Raw genomic sequence first — 22190 nt, 5'->3', positions numbered from 1 at the left:
AGGCCCAGCACGTCAATATAAGAAGAGCTGCAGGGGAAGAGTGAGTTCAGTTCCTTACTAGAACTGGAGAAGCATGGATGGTGTGTGGCTGTTTAAGGGAGCTGCAGAACCTCGGATGAGATAGTGCTGCCAGAAGCCAGGGAGAGTGAGAAGGAGTCCTGAGCTGGTTGCGGGGACTCCATGAGGACAAGACTCTGAAGTAAGGGTGAAGATGGCACAGGGCTGTGAGAAAGTGGCCCAGGGAATCAGAGCAGCAGAGTCACTTAGATAAAGGGACACAGCAGACAGCTGCTATCTACAGAGTCCCTGGGCTGGGACCCAGAGTAGTGGGTGGGCCCGGGTCCTCCCCAGGTCCCCATAAGCCCCAAGGTGAGAGTGGCCTGGACACTGAGGCACCCCCAAAAGGGGGGAACTGAACTACAGTGGCCCGGCTGGAAAGGTGTGTGTGTGTGTGTGTGTGCCTGCACGCACGTGTGTGTGTGTGCGTGCATTGTGTCCTGGGAAGGAGCCCTGGGGCGCCGTTCTATTCTGGAGTGAGGACAAACTGACAGACTTTACAGAGGGCACTCAGAGACCCCAGTTGGACTTGGATCCCAAAAGGGATTTGCTTTGCTTTTATCTCACAGATGGACTGTATATGACTTGGATAGAGGGCTGAGTCAGCAAAGGCCCACCAAAAACAGGTAGAGTGAGTGTGCAGGCACACATACTTGGTCAGGGGGTTCTTGTGAGAGGTGAGTGCAACCCTGTTACACTGATTTATTCAGACCAGCCCCTGCACACAACAGGATCATGGAAGCGCAGATAAGAGCTCTCAGCCAGCAGCGGCAGATGGCAGGAGCTACAAAGTCCCAGCAAGCTGCCCAGCAGCAGCATGGCAAAACCCTGGAGGAACTTTAACAAGCAGCAACTCCAGGACCACCAGTCTCAGCTGCGGCAAGCAGCTTGGCAGCCATGACAGCCAGGCTCAGCCACCGCAGAGGCCACAAATGAAAGAATGGGAAGACCCCACCATGGAGCTGCAGGTACTATGGACAAGTGGGGAAGGTGAGATGGGTTTACCCTGATATAACCATGGCTTGTAAAACAAGACCTGTTGCCATGAGAGCCATCGAGACCAGTGAAGGCCAGGCTGACCAAGACACCCAGCCACAAATGGCTGAGGCTCAGGCTGTAGTGAAGGCGGAATAGAGGATCATCAGAACTCAGTTTAGGGCTTGGAAGGCTACTGCAGGGACAATTGGTTTCCATTACGGGGAAAATGGGTCACATAAGAAGGTACTGCCCTGAGAAAAACTAACTCAGGAAGGCAGTATTCGTATTATCATAGACCCAGGCCTCCCCATAATTAGCAAAGCTGGGCTAGACAAAGAAGCAGGATTGAGGCCCACAGGACAGAAATGGGAAAACAGTCATGGGGTTTGAACAGCCCTTTTGCTGAAGGCAAGACCCAGTCTCTGTCATGAGGGAAGAGAACATGGGGAAAAGTACTTAACGTGTCGCAGGAACTGAGGCAGGACCGCTGCCTGACTCTGGCTATAAAACCCCAGAATCTTGAAGTGGTGACAGAGTAAGGCCACAAGCAGATCTCTGCTAAAAAGAGAAGTACTTCCCAGAGGAAAAAGGAAGGTAAAAGTGGTCCTAACATGCTGGATGTTGTTCACACAATAGTGTGGGTACGGAAAGAATAAAGAGGGTGTTGCTAAGCCAGGTATTGAAAGCAGTTGGCAAAACAGTACAGTCCCTGGTCTTTGGAAACCTGAACCTGAATAGAGAGATCCTTAACTCTGAAGCATGTACAAGCAGATGCATTCGGAAGGACTCGTCTCCTGATCAGGAGGCCACAGTAAGGGAGTTTATTTCAGGGGAAAACCCAGCTCTGTTAACCACCCTCGAGAAGATAAAAGGCTTTGAAGATTTGAACGCCCTGCACGTGGCAAATTATGACATGCCACTGAATATGAAAGGTTATATTCACTGTATGGGGTACCTACAAAAAGAGGGATCCCAGGCTGCGGTCACTTCGTATTTATCTGAGGAAGACAGGGGTATTGCCAAGGACCTGGTTAACTTCCTAGTGTCAGTCAAGCAAGAAGTTCCCCGTTGGCTAAAGAATATGCCTAACGGGTAACTTTGGTCGAGCCCATCTTTGAGATAGGCTGGCACCAAATAAAAGGAGCTCCCAGGGAGCCTGAGCTATGAAAACCTCTCCAGACAAAGAGGTCTGAAAGGAAGCTTGACTAACTGGGGCAAGGAATTATTAAAAGCTCTCCAGGTAGAGAGGCCTAGGAGAGAAACCGAGGCACCAGGGCAGAGATTACCATTACTAGCTCTCCAGGTAGAGAGGCCTAGGAGAGAAACCAAGGCACCAGGGCAGAGATTACCATTACTAGCTCTCCAGGTAGAAAGGCCTGGGAGAGAAGTACCCTGAAGAAGCAGGGCATAATTGATAGGTGTGTCATAGAGCTGCTTAAGGAAGGACCCTGATCTGGAAAACCTCTCCTCACAGAGAGGCCTGGGAGGGAACCCTGACCAAAAGGGGCAGAGATTATAAAAGCTCTCCAGGCAGACAGGCCAAGCAGGGAAACCCTGAGAAACCAGGGCAAGGACTACTAAAGCACCCTGGATAAGAGAGGCCAGGGAGGGAGAACCATGACAAATGGGTGTACAGGCAGAGGAACTCTTCAGACAGAAAGGTTGGAGACAGTAAATACCCTATGAAACTAGGGCAAAAGGCTGGGTAAGCAGAGACATTACCTGCAAGAGCACCACTTCAATCTTGTCTGAAAGGGGAGGTGTGTGAGGGGGTGGACTAGGCCCTGAGGCCCCCTGCTACAGCCTGCCCCAGCAAAAGGCAATAGAGAGGTCCTCCAAGCTGCCTAGGGTGGCTATGTGAGAAGCAGCCAATCTGGATCCAACAGGTCAGTACAAGAAGAGCTGCAGAGCAAGAGTGAGTTCAGTTCCTTGTCACGGGATATCAGGAGGCCATCTAGTCCAACCCCCTGCTCAAAGCAGGACCAATCCCCAGACAGATTTTTGCCCCAGATCCCTAAATGGCCCCCTCAAGGATTGAGCTCAGAACCCTGGGTTTAGCAGGCCAATGCTCAAACCACTGAGCTATCCTTCCTTCTTGGAGCTGGAGAAGCATGGATGGTGTGTGGGCTGGCTGAGGGAGCTGCAGGACCTCGGACGAGATAGTGCTGCCAGAAGCCGGGGAGAGCAAGAAGGAAGCCTAAGCTGGTTGCGAGAACTCCATCAGGACAAGGCCCTGAGGTAAGGGTGAAGACAACACAGGGCCACGGGGAAGTGGTCCTGGGAATTAGAGCAGCAGCATAACTTAGATAAAGGGACACAGCAGACAGCTGCTATCTACAGGGTCCCTGGGCTGGAACCTGCAGTAGTGGGTGGGGCTGGGTCCCCCCGCAACCTCCTCCAAGCCATGGCGTGGGGGAGTAGCCTGGACATTGAGGCACTCCCAAAGGGGGAAAATGAACTGCAGTGGCCCAGCTGGAGAGTTGTGGCTGGAAAGGCCCTTGGAGGGCAAAGACATTGCCTCCAGGGAAGCAGCCCTGGGGCACTGCTTGATTTCAGAGCAGGGACAGACACACATTACAGAGCTGGACTTGTACTCTGACAGGGGTTTGCTTTGCTTTTATCTCACAGACAGTGTATGACTTGGCCAGAGGGCTGAGTAATCCAAGGCTCACCACAAACAGTTAGAGAGTGAGTGTCCAGGCACATGCACTTGGCCAGGGGGTGCTCATAAGAAGTGAGTGCAACCCCATTACATGGTCCCAGTACAGATCCTTGGGGGACACCATTATTTACCTCTCTCCATTCTGAAAACTGACCATTTCCTGCTAGTCTTTGCTTCCTATCGCTTAATTAGTTACTGTCCCATGAGGGGACCTTTCTGCTTATCCCATGAAGGGCACTCTACAGTCACTGGATCACCCTTGTCCACATTTGTTGATCCCCTCCAAGAGTTTTAGTAGATTGGTGAGGCATAATTTCCCTTTACAAATGCCACGTTGACTTTTCCCCCAACAAATAGCGTTCATTTATGTGTCATCATTCTGTCTGAAACTATAGTAAAGAACAATTTCCCAGGCTTTGAAGTTCGGCTTACCAGCCAGTAATTGCCATGATCCCCTTTGGAGCCTTTTTAATGATCAGCATTACATTAGCTATCCTCCAGGCATCTGGTACAGAAGCTGATTTAAGTGATAAATTACATACTGCAGTTAGTAGTTTTGCAATTTCACATTTGAGTTTCTTCAGAACTCTTGGGTGAATACCATGTGGTCCGGGTGACTTATTACTTTTTAACTTATCAATTTGTTTCAATAACTTCCTCTATCAACACCTCAACCTAGGACAGTTCCTCAGATTTGTGGCCTAAAAAGAATAGCTCAGGTGTGGGAATCTCCCTCACATTCCCTGCAGTGAAGGCAGATGCAAAGAATGTATTTAGCTTTTCTGCAATGGCCCTGTCTTCCTCTAGCACCTCTATTGTCCAGTGGCCCCACTGATTGTTTGGTAGGCTTCCTGCTTCTGATGTACTTCTAAAAACTAACAGCATACTTTTTTTTTTTTTTGGTCTTTTGCCAATTGCTCTTCAAACTTCTTTTTGGCTTGCCTAATTATACTTTTATACTCTACTTGTCAGTTTATGCTCCTTCCTAATTTCTTCAGTAGGATCCAACTTCCAATTTTTAAAGGATGCCTTTTTGCCTCCAACCACTTCTTTCACTCTGCTTTTTTAGCCATATTGGCATTTTTTTGGTCCTCTGGTTTTTTTTGTTTTGTTTTTTTTTTAATATGGGGTATACATTTAGTTTGAGCCTCTATTATGGTGTATTTAAAAACTATATTTCATAGACTATATGCACACCCAGATATCACTCCACCCCTGACTGATCTGCACCTGTCTCTTGGGAGCAGCACAGTACCAGTAATCACAGAATAACCAGTATTATAGTTTAGGACAGAAATGAAAGAAAAAACTATTCAAATGAAAGCACAGGAGGAATTTAACTTATATTGGGCTTACTTATCCAAATTGTTTATTCCTGTGTCTGGGCCAAATTTCAATCTTATGATGCAAATACAAATTATTACCATCATAAAATAAAAGCTTAGATATCAATTTGGCTCTCTCCTCTTAGAGAAGTTAACCTAAGAGGAAGAACAGGAGTCTACAGGGAATGGATCACTTGATGATTGCCTATTCTTTCCCTCTGAGGCATTGGGCACTGTCGGAGGACAGGATACTCTACTGGATGGATGTTTGGTCTGACCCAATATGGCTGTTCTTATGTAACTTGGTGAAGCCCTTTCTGTTTATATCTAGTGACTTAGTTTTTAGAAGAGACCTGAAAAATTTGAATAAATGGGGTTTCAGATGAAGCCAATTTATAGAGTCCTTAGGTGAAATTCTGGCCCCACTGAAATCAATGGGGCCAGGTTTTCACCCACTGAGTTTAACTGCATCTCTCAAGTAAGTATAATACTTTCATAATTCACAGGGAGCTCATATGGCTTAATTAATTTTGGTGCTTTGAGTTCTTTGGATCAATCTCGCACACACACTCACTGTTCTGTCATCTGGCTAATTTCTTGCTTAAATCAGCTAGTTCACTATAGAGCCAAGTCTCGGGCTCCTAGAGCTTTTTTTTTTTTTTTTAAACTTTATTGATGAGCACAGTGTGTTGTGGCTTCAAACCCTCATTAAAGCCAATGTTGATTTTAACGAGCCCCTAGCCAGCTCCTCAACATAAGAGACAACAAGATGATCCAGACAACTACGTCAGAAACATATTTGGAATTTCCCTTAATCAGTTTCTCACCTGCCAAGATTTTCAAGAGTGTGTTTCTCTTGTAGCAGGTATGTCAGCTGTACAGCCAACTGTTCTTTTTCTTCATGTATCTTCTCTCTTGCTTCTCTCTCAGCATGGAAGTCAGAACAATAAACCTCCATCTGGTCAGAAAAAATAAAATCATGTTCAGCATTTACTATTTAGATCAGATCTAACTCTATCAATGTACAAATTAATCCCATTTGCCAACACAGCCAACCAGTATGTTATTTGTATTGCAATAACTCCTATAAGCCCCAACCAAAATCAGTACCTGCATTGTGCTAGAAACTGCACATAGACATGGGAAGACATAGCCCAAGACCCAATAGCTAAGAGCAAAGAAAGGCTGGGAGAAATCAGGCCTTATCTCCATTTTACAAGCAGGACTGATGCAAAGACAGTGAGCAGGTGACTTGTCCAAGGTCAAACAGAAAATCTCTAGCAGAGCCAGAAACTGGTCCCAGAACTCCAGAGTTCCAGTTCAACATCAGCCTTCTTCCTATTCACCCTTTACATCCATGACCTCGTTTAATTTGACTAAATCCACCACTCTAACATTAAGGGAGCCAATTGAAAATAGAATATTTTTGTTCTATATCAGCTACCAAACTTTTTATTGGTGGTGCGAAATTGTGTCACGTTCCAGACTCATTTAGTTCTCAGAAATCCCATCCACTAAGGTCAATGGTAGCTGGGAATTCACAGAAGTACGGAGTCTACAAGGATCTATAGGGGAAACTCAAAAAGATAATTATATATCTGGACTCTTGTAAGTCTGTTTTAAATTATTCAGAGCAATTGCTCAAGCCATTAGGGTTTTTCTTCCAATTTCTCAACAGTGGGAAGGAGAACTATTCAAGCCTCCCTGACTTTTCTGAAGGGCACCCCATACCTGAGCTCGGAGGACAGCCATGGTTTCAAGGTCTTCCTCCTGCTTAGCAATGATCTGCTTCATTTCATCTATCTGTAGCTGTTTTGTAGCCAAAGCTCTCTCCACCAGCTCTAGCTTTTTATTCAGGTCCTCTACCACCGCCTTATCCACTCTCGCCAACTGCAAGGAAGAATTCATTTAAATGGCCTGATCGCCTTCCCCATCCCCCCCCCCCCCCAAAAAAAAAAAAAAAAACCATCAGCTCAAGGCTACTTCCGGCTCCCAGATATACAGTTCCCGCCAGTCCCCATTGTGTCAAACCCAAAAGGAATCTCTTTATGCAGTCTATGAAGGAGATCTTCCTTTTTTTTTAAATTGAAGAGTAAGGTCTCTGTTAAAAGTACTGGGAAAAGCAACCAAGTTCAAAGCTAAGGCTTAATTAACCCTATTCTTCCAGCTACTGCAACATGTATTGTACTTTATTATATGTATTCCAGGAGCCCCAGTCATATATTGGCACCTGACTGTGCGAGGCACTGTAAAAAAACAACTAAAAAGATGATCCCTGCTCCAAAGACCTTACTTTCTTAAGTTTACACTAACATTTAGATGCTTAATTTCTGGCTCCTGAGTTGGGATAAACTAAGAATTGCTGAAATGTATGCAATTGTGTCACATTGCCATAGCTTGCAGCCTACAGAGGATATCAGAGGGATAGCTCAGTGGTTTGAGTATTGGCTTGCTAAACCCAGGGTTGAGAGTTCAATCCTTGAGGGGGCCATTTAGGGAACTGGGGTAAAAATGTGTCTGTGGACTAGTCCTGCTTTAAGCTGGGGGTTGGACTAGATGACCTCCTGAGGTCCCTTCCAACCCTGATATTCTATGATCAGCACTAACACAGCAGAGATGTGGTTCATCTTTAGTTGAGGTGGCATTTATGTTTTTGGAGCAGGAGATGTCAAGGTCTGTCCTTACTAACGACCATGGAATCTATGTGGCTATGGTGTATGGTAAAGCTGAAAAATCATGAAGTCATTGGCCACAATATTGTTACAATCCACATTCATTTCTCTCCCCTAAAATTCATTGCAATTTCTCTTCATAACCAGTTTACCTCATTGTTTTTTAGTTCTTCAATGGTTTTCATTGCCTCACTGAGTTCAGGGAGAAGCTTGCTGTACGTATGCTGCAAGTCAGAAAATTTTGCCCTGTTTAAGGGGGAAAAAAATTACATCTGAAATGCTCCTTCTATCATCTTCCATTTTGTTAAATTGTTCAACTGGCTCCCACTTTAGCATTTTTCATCACTCCTCCCCGTCAAACTTGCAAATCCCCAGAGTTTAAGACACACTGATCCAGAATCCAGAAAGCTGAAGGACTATCAACTATCAGAATTTTCTCCAGTCTGACTTTTTACTTTTACAGGAAAATAAAAACAAAACAAAACAAAAAACAAAAACCCTGTAACAACTTACAAATGGTGTTTCAGTCTGATGATAAAATGTAGCCTTCTACCCCTCACCATACCCTCTCTCAAAGTCTCTGGTGCTGGCCTTTTCACAGATTTCAAGCCCAGAAGGGACCATTCCGATCACTTAAATCAGGCCTCTTGGAGTACAGGCCAAAGAATCTCACCCAATAATTTCAGCATCAAGCCCATAGCTTCTGTGAGAGATACAGCATATATTTAGAAAAGATAGCTAATCTGGACTTGAAGATTTCAAGTGAAGGAGAATTCATCATGTCCCCAGGTAAACTGCCCCAGTGGTGACTTACCCTCATTGTTAAAAATCTGTCCCTTATTTCCAGTCAGACTTTGTCTATCTCATTATGCTTTTTTCTGTTAAAATTGCCATATACTATCCAGGTAAGTGCTTACAGACCATGGAACAGTCACCTCTTTAACGTCTCTTCATTAAATAAAATGGACTGAGCTAAGCTTTTGAAGTAGTGCTTCTTAACAGCTTTTAATTCTTTTATGATTATTATTTGTGGTGCTTCTTACCAAAACACTGACCCCAGCAGAGTTTGGAGGCATTGGTGTTTCCCATGCCCTCTTCTCTCACTCTTTCTGAGCAGCTTGTTTTTTTGTCTTCCTCTGCAGCATGAGGCCTGGGTCACTCATAGATTTAAGCTAGTGTAAATGGTGGATTCTCTATAACTTGAAGTCTTTAAGCCATGATTTGAATCTTTAAGCCATGATCTGAGGACTTCAGTAACTCAGCCAGAGTTTAGAGGTCTACTACAGGAGTGGGTGGGTGAGGTTTTGTGGCCTGCAGGAGGTCAGACTAGACGATCATGATGGTCCCTTCTGACCTTAGAGTGTATGACACGTCATCCATTCTCCTAGTGCCATCTGGGCCATTTGGATTGCTTCCTCTAGAGCAGGGGTTCTCAAACTTTATTGCACCCCCTTTGGACAACAAAAATTACTACGTGACCCCAGGAAGGGACCAAAGCCTGAGCCTGCCTAAGCCCCTACTACCCTGGAGGGGAGCGCAATGCCAAAGCCTGAGTCCTGCTGGCCCAAGCTGGGAGGGAGCAAAGCCTGGGGCTTCAGCCCAGGCAGGGGGCCTGTAACCGGAATCCTGCCACTTAGGTCTGAAGCCCTCAGTCATCAGCTATGGCCCCAGGGTGGTGGGGTTTGGGCTTTAGCCCTGGGCCCCAGCAAGTCTAATGCCAGTCATGGTGACCCCATTAAAATGGGGTTGTGACCCACTTTGGGGTTCTAACCCACAGGTTGAGAACCACTGTGCTCATGACCAGAGAGCTTCCAGTAACAATGTGAACATGTCTACAAACATTTGAGAGTATCCAGGGTACTGTCTTGTTCCCACCAGAGTAATGCTCAGTTCCCAAGCCCTTCCTTAACACAACTGTGTTCAAGCCCTGCATATAATTGATTGCGGCTCTTGGGTCCAAAGAAGTGACAAATTAGGGAACTGCTCACAAGAGCCTATTATAATCCACTTGATCTGCCTTGGTACTGAAATGCCTGGGAGACATTGCTCAGTATCTGCAAGCATAAACTGCTTGTCTTGATTTTCAAGGCCTCTCACAGCCTATCCTAAAATTTGCATCTATGTCTGTCAGACTGGAGTAGTTCAGTTTTATGGCTGGTCACATGTAGCCATCACTTGGATGTAACCATCAGAGGGAAGGTTCCTCAGATTTATCCTTAAAAAATAATTCAGTTGAGTTTCCATTTTCTTTTGTAAGCCAAGCGAAGAAAATGCCTATTGTTTAGCAACCTGAGGAGTTAAACTTAGTCCAGGCAAGTGAAATTACTAACTGGCTGCTGGACAAAACTATCAACCTGCAGAAATTCCTGCTGACTGGGAGATGGGCCCCATGCTACACTCTGGGGACGGCATATGGTTAACTAGCCAAGTGCAGTCTTTCAAAAATGCATTGTGGGTATATCTGTGCAGCTCCATAGGAAGAATTTAGTAAAATACAGTAACAGGCTAGGCAAAGTATCTTCTCTTCACCTTTTGTAAGGAAAAAGCCAACATGGGAAGCCAGTTTGTGTTTCTGTCCTCAGGCTGGACACAGTAAGTTAATGTACCCAATATCTGAAGGCAGGGCTCTGTTTAGATCAGCAACATGTCCCTGAGACGGCAAAGTACAACTGTATACAGGTAGAGAACAGCACAAGTCAGAGGTTAGAGCTGGGATTTCCGCAAAGGTTGGGGATCTTTGGATGTGAAGATCCACTTTGGGCCTATTATAGAGAGAGGTTTGAATGGTCAACTTTGATAAACTGAGGCTATCTGGATCCAAGGCTCCAGTTCAGATTAATCTCTACAAATTCAATTTAATGAGGGGGGGGAGGAGAAGAATGTGCACACACAGTCACATCTGAGATTCAGTTACTCCTTGGACACATTACAAAGATATGTAGAGGTCAGGTGAGGAGAATAAATGGTAAAGTACAAAAGCTTGTCACACTCACTTTTCTTCCTTTGTTTTGGCTTGTTCCAGTTCGAGCTCTGACTGCATGCTCTCTACCTGAAGCTCTAGCTTTTTAATGGTATATAGGAGCTGCTGCCTCTCATCCAAATCTGCTGAAGTAGCAGAGTTTTTTCTTTCAAGTATCTGACACCTGACAAAAAGGAAGGAGAGTGGTTATCTTACCTATCTCCCTTTCTTGATCGAAGTCATCATGATGAGTATCATACAAAGAGAACCTATATTTATGATTAATATTTACCTCCAAAGCTTATTTCATGAGACTGAAGAAAAAACCCAACGCATAATGGTAAGAAAATAAAGGGACTGTACCATACCCTTTTCTTTAGGTTATATGCTCTCAACAAGATGGGAATCGTGGCTAAAAGTTTTAAAAAATGGGTGCCTGAAGTGAGGCTTTTAATTAGGTGCATTTAAAATAAAGTAAGTGGCCTGATTTTCAAGCGTGCTGAGAACTCATGTGAATAATGGTTCAAATTGGGCCCTTAACTGCTTTTCTTAAGATTGCAAATCTCCTCCTTCAACGGATTTCATTTATTTTAAAATGCCCTTTCACATCAGGAAGGATTAAATCCTCAATCTGTAAATCAGGATTCCTGAGGTCTATTGCTAACTCTGCTTGACTCGTGGTGGCATCTCAAATCTTGTGAAAGCCACTGAGGACTAGATCCTCAAAGGTACTTTAGGCACCTAACTCCCACAGAAATAAATAGTAGTCAGGTGCCTAAATACTTTTGGATATCTGGGCCCCGTTTCCTGACCTGTAAAATGAGATTAATACATACCCACTTCTTAGAAGTATCATAAGGCTTAATCAACAACACTACTTAGCTTTAATAAAGTGCTTTTCATAAGTAGATCTGAAAGCACCAGTTAGTGTTTGTAAAGCTTGTTAAACTCCCCAGATGGAAGGGGTTATGAACACTAAGATTCTCATCAGCAGAACATTTCCTTTTCTGAGCCTTACTTTTCTTGAAGCCTCTTCTGGATCAGCTCAGCTTCTTTTAATTTAGCATGGGCCTCCTGAAGTTCTTTGAAGAGGGATGAGACCTGCAGGTTCAGGGTTTCTATTTCACTACCAACCTGTTAGAAGGAAATTATACTCAGACAATTCAAGATTTGAAAATTGCAAACAAACTAGACACCTGTATCAGGCAACCACCATTCTCTTTCTAAAGAGAATAGCACAAATCATTCAGCACCAGTAAACTGCTCCACTGTGAGATTAATATAAAGATCTTGCAATTACTGAGCATTCCCAAAGAAAGCAGAGCTGAAATTTTGGGCACCCCAAACTTCTTTAAAATCGTTGGGAAAATGGCTGCAAACTACCTCTCCAATCATCACCTGTCTCTAAACAGGAAAGGAATGACAGGCAAACTCCAGCATCATGTGACCTCTCAACTTCCTGAAAACTTCAAGACCAGAGGACAGCACAGCCACAACCCTAGTGGCACTTAAAACAACTCTCCTCCTAACAATGGACAAAGACCATCTTCAAGCTGCTGCTGCTGACCCACCTACATGACATAGCTGGAGTAGATGGTACAGCACTGCAACACCTGAAGTCTTCCCTCTCACCCCAGACTCAGTGGTGATGGGCAACTGCTCCTGATCCCCAAGGGCTCTCACCTGCATGGTCTCCAAAAGATCCACTCTACTCTCCTGGCCCCCTACATCATCTGCATTGGTGAGAAGCTGCTTGGAGAGTTGGTGGAACAACATAAGCTCTGCTGCCAACAATACATTGAGGAAACCCAGCTGTCCACTTCATGTTTTCACAGATACAGCCAGCACAGTCATAAATATGTCACAATGCCTACATCTGGATTAAGGGTATCTGACTCAATCTGAACCCAGGCAACAATGAAGTGATCAGAAGAGGAAAATACTTGAAGAAATTTGCTGGGACATCTCCCAACCTGTTCATCAGACTAGTATGAAGAGGTAGTTTGGCTGGGATACTACCTGGTCATTTAGGGGATGATGGGTATCAGTGGCTGGGACTCCCCTATCCTTCAAGTGGTTTGTGGCAGCAACCCCCTCACACACACAAACACACCACCAGCTTCTTCCACTTTCAGCTGTTACAATCCTCTACCCCTTCTTCCTTGAAGATCTAGCCCCAATAATCCATGCGTTTATCACCTTCAGACTTGATTACTATAATTCACTGTACTTGTGGCTAAACATTCGAACAACAGAGAAACCAGCTTATGCAAAATATAACTGCCAGCTACTGTGAGCTTACTACTTTGTTCTTTATTGGCTCCCACTTGACAGCATGGTCAAGATAGTTGGGCATGAGTGGGACTCCACTATGTCTCACTGATTCCAGGCTGCTATAACTGTCTCTTGGGGCTATTGGTAGTTTGTGTAATTTAGAACAACCTTCAGGAGAACCAGGCCAGGATCAGGGGAGCATGGAGTTCACCTTTGTATCTTCCTCTTGAGCTTTGCCCAGTGCTGCTCAGGTGCAGCCAAAGGGCTGGACACCTGTATCATTAACACTAATCCTACCTGCCCCAACAAGTTCTTCGTAGTTGCTCAAAATCGTGTCCCCCAGATGACTGGTACATACTGTCTTTGCACTTTCATCCTCTTCTTCTGCCCATTCTGTTTGAGTTCCACTCTCCAGATAATCAGCCACTTCCTTCTCCAGCTTTAATAGCCTGAGAAACGTAAGAAGCCAACGACGATAGTTTCAACACACATTCAGTATGAGATAATGAGCATTTTAAAAAAAGTGGGAGCATTCAGATACCATATGCTATTGCTGTATATATTACTCTAACATGAACATTTCCCGTAGGAGTCAGAATTAAAAAAAAAAAGAAAAAAGCACTCATTGAAATATGAAGATATGTCCAAAAGCTGATTTTTTTGGATTCTCCTACATACTTTGCCCTTACTTCATTTTATATAGAAAGACATACAAATTTATTTTCATAGTACAAGAATAAAGTGGAATTCAGCTGTAGTGATCACCTTTCATAGTGATCATGCCACAATATAAATGAAAGCTACTTTCTAAAAATCTTTTTCTAAGGGTATGGATGCATCTGTCCCTTGTGTCTCTTGGAAGCTGGGAATACGATCAGAAATATTAATTCTGAATACATTTTTTCTTTTGAGATTTTCAAATGGCAAGAAGAATTTCACAATTTTTTGAGAATACATCTACACTACAAATTAAGGTGCAATTATATTGTGGGTAGGTACATCCATACTAATATAGCAGCATGGACTCTAGTGTGGGTTAACAACTTGAATACATAGTGTCCCAGGCAGGCTTTTACTGGGGAAGTCAGCCTATGCAGAAACCTGTGATGACTACGTCTTCACTTCTATTGTTATTTGGCTAGCCAGATTAAAGCCAGTGTGGGTATGCCTGCCAACACTACAAAAAACAACTTAAACTGCAGTGTAGACATACCCTGAGGATATGTCTACTCTGCTATTAAACACTCTCAGCTTGCCCATGTCAGCTTGAGGGGCTCTGGGCATGGAGCTGTTTAATTGCGGTGTAGCCATTTGGGCTCAGGCTGGAGGTGTTTAACTGCATAGTGTTTAATTGCAGTGTAGACATTGCCAATAGCCAAATGATAAGCTTGTTATCACTTCTAGGAAGGCTGTTTAGAACCATTATGTGACTGATTTGCACTGGTATAGTGTCTACTCTGAACAGATCTCACACTGTCCTTGCAAAATGGTAATTGTGGAGGAGCTTCTACTCACATCAATGAAATTTCATTAACTTGAACAGTTACTTCCAATTTACACCAATGTGATTGAGCTTATGCAATTTCATCTGGGACATTCATTTTAGGTATCTGGAATTAAATTTATTTTAGGCATTCTAGGGAGCTTTCGAAAAAGAAGTATCAGAGTCCCAAACGTTAAAGAATTAAAGCCTTGTGAAGTAACTACTTTTATTCCCACTGTATAAAATTTGACATGTGCAAGGTCCCATAGAAAGGACACCACACCATGAGGGGAGGGATAGCTCAGTGGTTTGAGCATTGGTCTACTAAACCCAGGATTGTGAGTTCAGTCCTTGAGGGGGCCACTTAGGGATCTGGGGCAAAAATCTGTCTGGGGATTGGTCCTGCTTTGAGCAGGGGGTTGGACCAGATGACTCCTGAGGTCCCTTCCAACATTGATATTCTATTTTATATATATATATTTTTCATTGGAAAACTGCAGAGAACAGTGTGAGAGCAATTCAGGAAGTAAAATGTTCCCAAATATCCATCATACCATTTCCCTTCAATTTTGGGAAGCTGCAAGCCCAGAGGGGGCAATGGGAAAAGGATCCTGAACTGTTGTGTGTTAAGAGAATTAAGAGAACAGGAGATAGAAGAAGAGAACCTGTGATTTACCCCTCCCACGGCTACAATAAAGGAGTCATTATGAGATAAATGTTGGTTAACGCACAGCTGCATGTACTACAGCCCATATACTACTGTCAACATCATATTGACATTTTAGCCTGTCCCTGTCTACCCACGGGTTTGGTAGCTTTGGCTGAAATGGCTCTGATGGTAACAAATATTTTGAATTGCAACCATTATCCATCTATTATATACCTCTCCTTGTGTTCTTGAAGTTCCTTTTCAAGGGTCTCCCTCATCTGAGTCTCATTTCTAAGGCAACAAAGAAGTTGGCTAACAGTAAGCTCTTCAGATTCCAAATTCTTTGGTTCATCCACAGATCTGCTCCTGCTATGTTCAAACATGCTATTAGTACAGGTGATTACAAATTAATTTTACAGTCCACCAATCGCCTAGCTCAGGGGTAGGCAACCTATGGCACACGTGCCAAAGGCGGAACACAAGCTGATTTTCAGTGGCACTCACACTGCCTGGGTCCTGGCCATCGGTCCAGGGGGCTCTGCATTTTAATTTAATTTTAAATTAACCTTCTTAAACATTTTAAAAACCTTATTTACTTTACATACAACAATAGTTATATATTATAGACTTATAGAAAGAGACCTTCTAAAAAGGTTAAAATGTATTACCGGCACGCGAAACCTTAAATTAAGAGTGAATAAATGTAGACTCGGCACAGCACTTCTGAAAGGTTGCCAATCCCTGGCCTAGCTGAATGTCAAGATTTTCAGAAGTGACTAGTGATTCTGGATGCCCAACTTAAGACACCTTATAGGGATCAGAAATTGTTGAGAACCAGCCCTCTGAAAGTCAGTTCCCATTAGGATGTCTCAAGTTGGACATCCAGAAAATGAGTCTTGCAAAAAGGCTAAAATAGTGGCAGCCGATAATCCTCAAGATCTGGCTCCATGACCATGAGTGCAGTTCTTGCTTTGAGCACCACTTCAAAAACAGCTCACAAGAGGAAGGATGCATTTAACCACTTAACTGAGTAGGTCTATGCAAAAACAGAAATCTGACATTTAAAATAGTCACAAATATATTATGGGTCATTTTATGGAACCAAAGTGTTGCTTTTCATGGTGGATGTCTTCACAAAATGGCTTTTCCAATTAAACATACAAAATTTCACATCTCTCTACAAAACAATTCCCCCCTGCCCCAAAATCCCAGAAAAATGACATTTTCATTAAAATTGCCTTATTTTTGAGCCAATAAACCCTGTAATATTTCACCTCCATAAAGTGCTTTTATATGTCAGATTATGCTAGTGGAAAACACATTAGTTCATGACATCAAATTTGAGACCTCACTACAAGTAATAGGGAAATTAACTTTCCTGTGATATGACACAACCTTCCACTCCTTATGGTGTGGGGAGTGTTTGTCTGGCTATTCACTATGTTCATACTCCCTAAATTTTGAGATAGGATGTACAGGTATCATATTACGTGCTACTGAAATGTAGCTAGCATGTCACATGGGATTATCTAAGCCACTCTTTGCTACTAAATTGGGCAGCATCCAAAATGGAAACTTTAATAGTATCAGCTGCCTAAACCTATGAAGCAGAAGTTCAGCAAGGAAAAAAGCCTCAGGGATAAGAGTTCAAGTGAAAACAGAATTGTGAGAGGAGTCTTAAGGACTACATTCTATGATTTTGGTTTAAAAAAAAAAAAAATCAAGCTTGAAACAGCCCCAGACTCCACATACATGTAGGCAGCTGCGTTGTTGGTCCTTTGGCTATTAACATCCTGATTTTCTTTTAAAGTTGCATTTGATTCTCCCTCCTATTGGGGATAAAAATAACATTAGTGTTGATATTACACTAGCTAGTGACAACTGGGAATCTGCTTTTATTTCATTTACTTTTTCAATACGAGAAAGGTTAGGAAGAATCACACCATGACAATACAACTACACAAGAATCCAGGGAATAAATCTCACATTTGGAAATTTTAAAAGTTAATATTTAACATGTACTCTGGCCACCCCGTTATACAGATCAAATGAGAAGGACAACAGAGAAGCCATACCTTCCCCCTGCAATCTTTTGCCATTAATTTTTTCCCTAACCAAAAAAAATCAGAGATCAGGCAATTGACATGCTCATCAATATCAGACATGACTTCCACTATAGGTCTAACAACCACTCATTTGTGGGAAGCCAACAATCTGCCCTCCCATAAGGAATGTTTTTTCTCTGCCAATGTAGACTCCAATGCCTTCCTGATTGAATTTTGTAGCCATAATGGGGAAAACGTTGAGCTCGCAGCTTGAAGCTTCCCCAGCAACTCTAGAACCTCAGAGAGTGAGGGTGAATTAAACCCCCTCAGCCTCATGCAGCGATTGCCCTTCCAGACATGGATCCACTACCATAAAAATGATCAAGAAACGATTAATTTTGTCCATGAAGAAGCTTCCACAGATTCAATGGTGATGGTAAAAGTAGCTCTCTCTGTCTTCAGCACAGTTACGGCACAGAAGTTTTGAATATATAAAATTTGAGCTAAGCTGAGTTTGACAGCATCTCTAATTTCTGTGAAAAGAAAATGGAACCTTTTCCTTGCCACTAGGGAAAAAGAACCACACATATAAGTTTTCCCCTGAACTAAATACAGCACAAAAGTGAACCTATGGCATGCAATGCCTGCTCCAGGCATCTCCCTGGAGTGGAGTCAGCATAGTGTGCCGGAAACAGACTGAACAGGAGAGAATGGAGAACAGAAATGCCATCTAGTTCTCCAGCCCTCACTCACACATGCATAAGGGCCCTCATTACTATAGGAGAAGGGAGACAAAAATCTCTTTAAAGAATAATCCCCAGCATAAACTTAACTATTCAAAAGAACAGTATGTTATTCACTCATGCTAGGGTATATCTGCTGTGCAACCTGTTTCTGCTATTATGGTTGGGGTTGCTAGTCCCCCTCTCAAAGTGGCATACTGTCTTTTCAACACATTGCACAGGGACTGAGCTAAACTGTGCATTTACCATTACAGGAAACTGTACTGCTACATCCCTCTCAGATCATACAGAAATTTGCCCTCGAAAATATCCTGTCTTAACCACAAAGACTTTTCAGATTGTGCTTTCTGTACTCTTCCTGCAATAGGCCAACTGATACTTCTCGAAGCAAAAATATGGTGCTGTTAATGGTTTGTTCCCAATAACTTACACTCATTCTGATCTCAACAAAAGAGTCCTCTGTCGAAGGGACACTGAGTTTGAGCTGTAGTTCTGAAACGATGGCAAGCAGATCTGCCTTCTCAGCCTGAAGCCGCAGCAACTGTGTTTTCAACTGCTTAGTTTCCTGGGTCATTTCCTCCCTAGGAACTGTGCAGTTCTCCTGGGAAAGATGCAAAATACACACCATATTAGCCAACCAAACAGAAATCCAAAACTACTCAAGCAGAAGTGCTGAGGCAAAGACAACACAACAGCATCCCAAACACCCTGACCACTGTTAGGTATGCCTAGAAAAAGTCAGTGAATAAACTATTTAAATTTGCTTTGATCAAACTGCATTAAACTAAGTTATCAAATGATGCAACCACCTCTTGAAAGGCTGGAGCCCAGTTTAGAAACATGCATCTGATTCTCCTCATCAACACTGCTGTAAACCAGGAGTAACTCCACTCAAGTCAGTGGAGCTGCTGGTGTAAGCAAGAGGAAACTCAAGCTCATCAGATTCAGTTCTCCCCTATCTACATTTCAATAATGTGTTTTCACCGGGTCCTTCAATACAGTAAATTCCATAGTGCTGACAGGACTATTTTAAATACTTGGACAATATAGTGTGGGGGCCATGTAAATAGGTAGACTAAATCTTTTTGTCTCTTCATTCCTCATTCCCCATCATTGACTCCAATACTCTGGGCCCTGTTCCCCAATCCTCACCAGTCTCTCCTTGGACTTGTAACTATTCCCTCTCCTGCGTACAACCGTCTTCCTCACTTCTCTTTCTCCAACTCATCTGGGATCCTCCCTCCTTTCTGCTTGGAATCTCTCCAAATGCCCATCTGCTCCTTTCCCTACAATCTCTCCCCCTATTCCCCAGCTCTTCACATCTGCGATTTCCCACATCCCTTCTTCCAAATCTCTCCCTCTTATCTCTTCCTTGGAAGGTCTCTCCAAATCCCCCCAGAGTCTCTCCTCCCTCCTCAGGGGGAGGGGGAAGGATTTAAGGACCCCTTTTTTTGGCCTCTACTTAACCATTAAGCTCCAGTTTCCACCCCTCCCTATGGTGTCTTGCTCCACTCCCAATCCTTCCCCTTGAGTTTGTCTCCCTCTGCCCCTTTTTCCCTCCTGCCCCGAGGGGCTTCACCACTCCACTCACAGCCTACGGCACTGCCACTATGAGTTCTGGGAAACCTCCCTCAGTCTCCTCCATTCCCTTCTAAGCTGCATCCTCCGCCCCAGTTCCTTCCCACCGCCTCCCCCTATACCTTCCCCAGCTCCTAAAGTTTTGTCATGCTGGCATCTGCTCTGGTGCTGCCTCTCCTCATATAGCATCTCCTCCACCTCCTGTTGCCTCTGATTTTGTGTTCAGACCAGGAGGGGAAGTTGCCTTATCACAGCCCCTGCTGGCAGGAAGGCAGAAGTGTAGGGGTTTTTCCTCTCAAAACCATTTTAAGTGCTAATGTTTACAGCCTGTGAAGGCCAGAGGATAGATCTGTGATTTATCAGTAGTTGAAACTGAGAGAGCACATGAGGTCACCTAACGAGCAGCAAGTGGCTATGATTATTTTAATTAAGAAAAGGCTAAAGTAAAAAGATAGGATTCAAAGTGGCACTGAGGAGTTTATTAAATAAAATTCATCTTAAATAAGGGACTGTTTCACATTCTCTCTCTGAAGAGAATTTAGGTTACAATGACAATTCCTTAAAAGAAAAAATAGTCTCGGATTAAGTGACATTGTCAGGCTAGAAATCATAAACAGTAATAAGTGTCCTTGCCTAGGTCACCACCATAAGAGATTCTTAACCCTGAAAAAAAATAAATCTAGTTTTATTTCTTGAATTTCTTTTAGTTCAGACAATGAAAACAAACTTGTCTCTAGTCACTTTGATGTTTTCATGCCCTGGTAAAAGCTGCAGGTCTTACTTTGCAAATCTTGCAGTCTGTTGTTGGTTAGCTTTTTTTAAAACAGACAGTTTTCACAGGAAACAAAATAAAATATTCAAAAATACTAAAAAAAAAAAAAGCATCTCTCTCTGTGGTAGGCTTTGCAAAAAAAATTAATTTGGCGCAAAGTCTGATCTGACAGCATCACTCTAAAGAGAAGTTTTGAGAAACTAGTTTAACATACTATGAATTAAAAAATGAACAGTTTTTTCCTCCCTTAGAGCGCATCAGGGTCTAGACTGAAGCTCCTGGGCCTGCCAAGGGCCCCCAATAACTTCTGCCTATGCAGAATTCATTGCAGGATCAGAATCTTAGACCCCATGTTAGACCAGAGTCTTAACTCACGCTCTGTGTTTTCTGTCTAAAAGGTGCTCTCATTCTTTTTACAAGATGTTTGTTCTTTTCTGATTTGATCATTCTCCTATATTCTACTTACAGTGATTTCTCTCTTCCCCCATTTCCCATGTACTCCACTCCTTTGGGGTTGGAAGATAGAGAGAGAGTCCTGTCCACCAGCCAAATGCAGAAAAGCATATTTCAGTGGATGAAGAAGTGACAGAGTGAATTTATGGACATCATGCTTTGAACACCAGTGAAATGACAGGCTTGAATTTGAATGAACATAAGAACTGCCAGGTTGGACCAGATTTGTAGTTCATCTAATACAAACTAATAATAATAATAAACAACCAGTATCCTGCAACATTGGCTAGCACTAGATGCTTCAAAGGAAGGTGCAAGAAATCCCTTAATAGGCAGATGTGCGGTGATCTGCCCCCATGAAGATCTCATCCTAATCCCTAGTAGTTGGTTTAAACCTGGAAGTATGAATTTTAAATAAACGTTCTACACCTGAAGGTTCAAATATATCTCCACATATATATCCCAGGTACAAACCTTAAACAGGTTTCTTCAATATAGGCCTCCTACATGAGGATACATGCAGGTCAATGTTGCCATGCTATTAGATGGCTACCTCAGGGAGCAGAGCTGGCGCTAAGCATAAGCAGACCAAGCTATTGCTTAGGGCCCTGAGCAGCTCAAGAGAGCCCCTTATTTGCTTTTTAGTATTTGTTGTATGTGGGGAAGGGGCAAAAATATTCCTGCTTAAGGCACCTCCTACCCTGTTTCAAACCACTCAGTTACAAAGCAACTTTTCCCATTACTTAGAGGGATGCAGACAGGCAGTTTAGATTGACTCAAAATATAGGTACTGCAGACGAGAGATGTATTTGGCCCAACATGAACAAAAGTATTTTTGATGACTTAAAAAAAAGTTAGATGGAAATTGTGGGAAGAGTTTCTGGTGTTTTTTGTTTTGTTTTGTTTGTTTTTTGCATTTACACTTCCCCCTGTAACACTGGAAGCCCAAACGGAAGAGCACTAAACTAGTGCATGAGAAGGAAAAAACTAACTAGGCGCACGTCCAGACTAACCCGCGGCATTGGCGGGTTAAAATCGATTGCTCGGGGATCGATATATCGCGTCTAGTCTGGACGCGATGTATCATTCCCCGAGCGCGCTTACATCGATTCCGGAACTCCATCAACCCGAACGGAGTTCCGGAATCGACACGGAGAGCCGCGGACATCGATGCCGCGCCGTCCAGATGGGCGAGTACCTCGATTTTAGAAATTCGACTTCAGCTACGTTATTCCCGTAGCTGAAGTTGCGTATCTAAAATCGATTTTAATACCTAGTCTGGACGTGGCCTAAGAAACAAAAACAAAAGAGAAACAGGAGTAAACAGAACAGAGAACGAAAAGTGAATGAGATATCCGAAGTTCAGTTTTAATTCTCTCAGTTGTAGCCTGATTTCTCAAGTCTCCTGGAAGTCAGTTACCTTCGGAAAATAATCAGGCCAATGATTTCCATTATGATACAATCCCTCTAAAGTAAAAACAAACCAAAAATAGAAAAAATGTTAAAAAATACAGTGTAACAAAGTGATATGAATGCTCCT

General features: G+C 43.2%; 1 protein-coding gene across 4 annotated transcripts in view; it reads right to left on the bottom strand.

Moving 5' to 3' along the window:
* OPTN (optineurin) overlaps nt 1-22190 on the bottom strand; it is a 34183-nt gene that overhangs the window by 4970 nt on the left and 7023 nt on the right. For 2 of the 4 annotated variants that reach the window (XM_050936895.1, XM_050936893.1), the window contains exons 4-12: nt 18278-18448; nt 16812-16888; nt 15294-15428; nt 13229-13376; nt 11672-11787; nt 10688-10837; nt 7847-7940; nt 6754-6912; nt 5850-5980 (exon numbers count right to left, since the gene is read on the bottom strand). In XM_050936895.1, coding sequence (XP_050792852.1) covers nt 5850-5980; nt 6754-6912; nt 7847-7940; nt 10688-10837; nt 11672-11787; nt 13229-13376; nt 15294-15428; nt 16812-16888; nt 18278-18448 — 1181 coding nt within the window. The remainder of the gene's footprint in view (nt 1-5849; nt 5981-6753; nt 6913-7846; nt 7941-10687; nt 10838-11671; nt 11788-13228; nt 13377-15293; nt 15429-16811; nt 16889-18277; nt 18449-22190) is intronic. The other 2 variants (XM_050936894.1, XM_050936897.1) reach the window with 2 other exon arrangements.

The sequence above is a fragment of the Gopherus flavomarginatus genome, chromosome 1, assembly GCF_025201925.1.
Source record: "Gopherus flavomarginatus isolate rGopFla2 chromosome 1, rGopFla2.mat.asm, whole genome shotgun sequence".
NCBI lineage: Eukaryota > Metazoa > Chordata > Testudines > Testudinidae > Gopherus > Gopherus flavomarginatus.
Note: the sequence above shows the minus strand (reverse complement) of the source record. Positions and strands in the feature narration are given on the sequence as shown.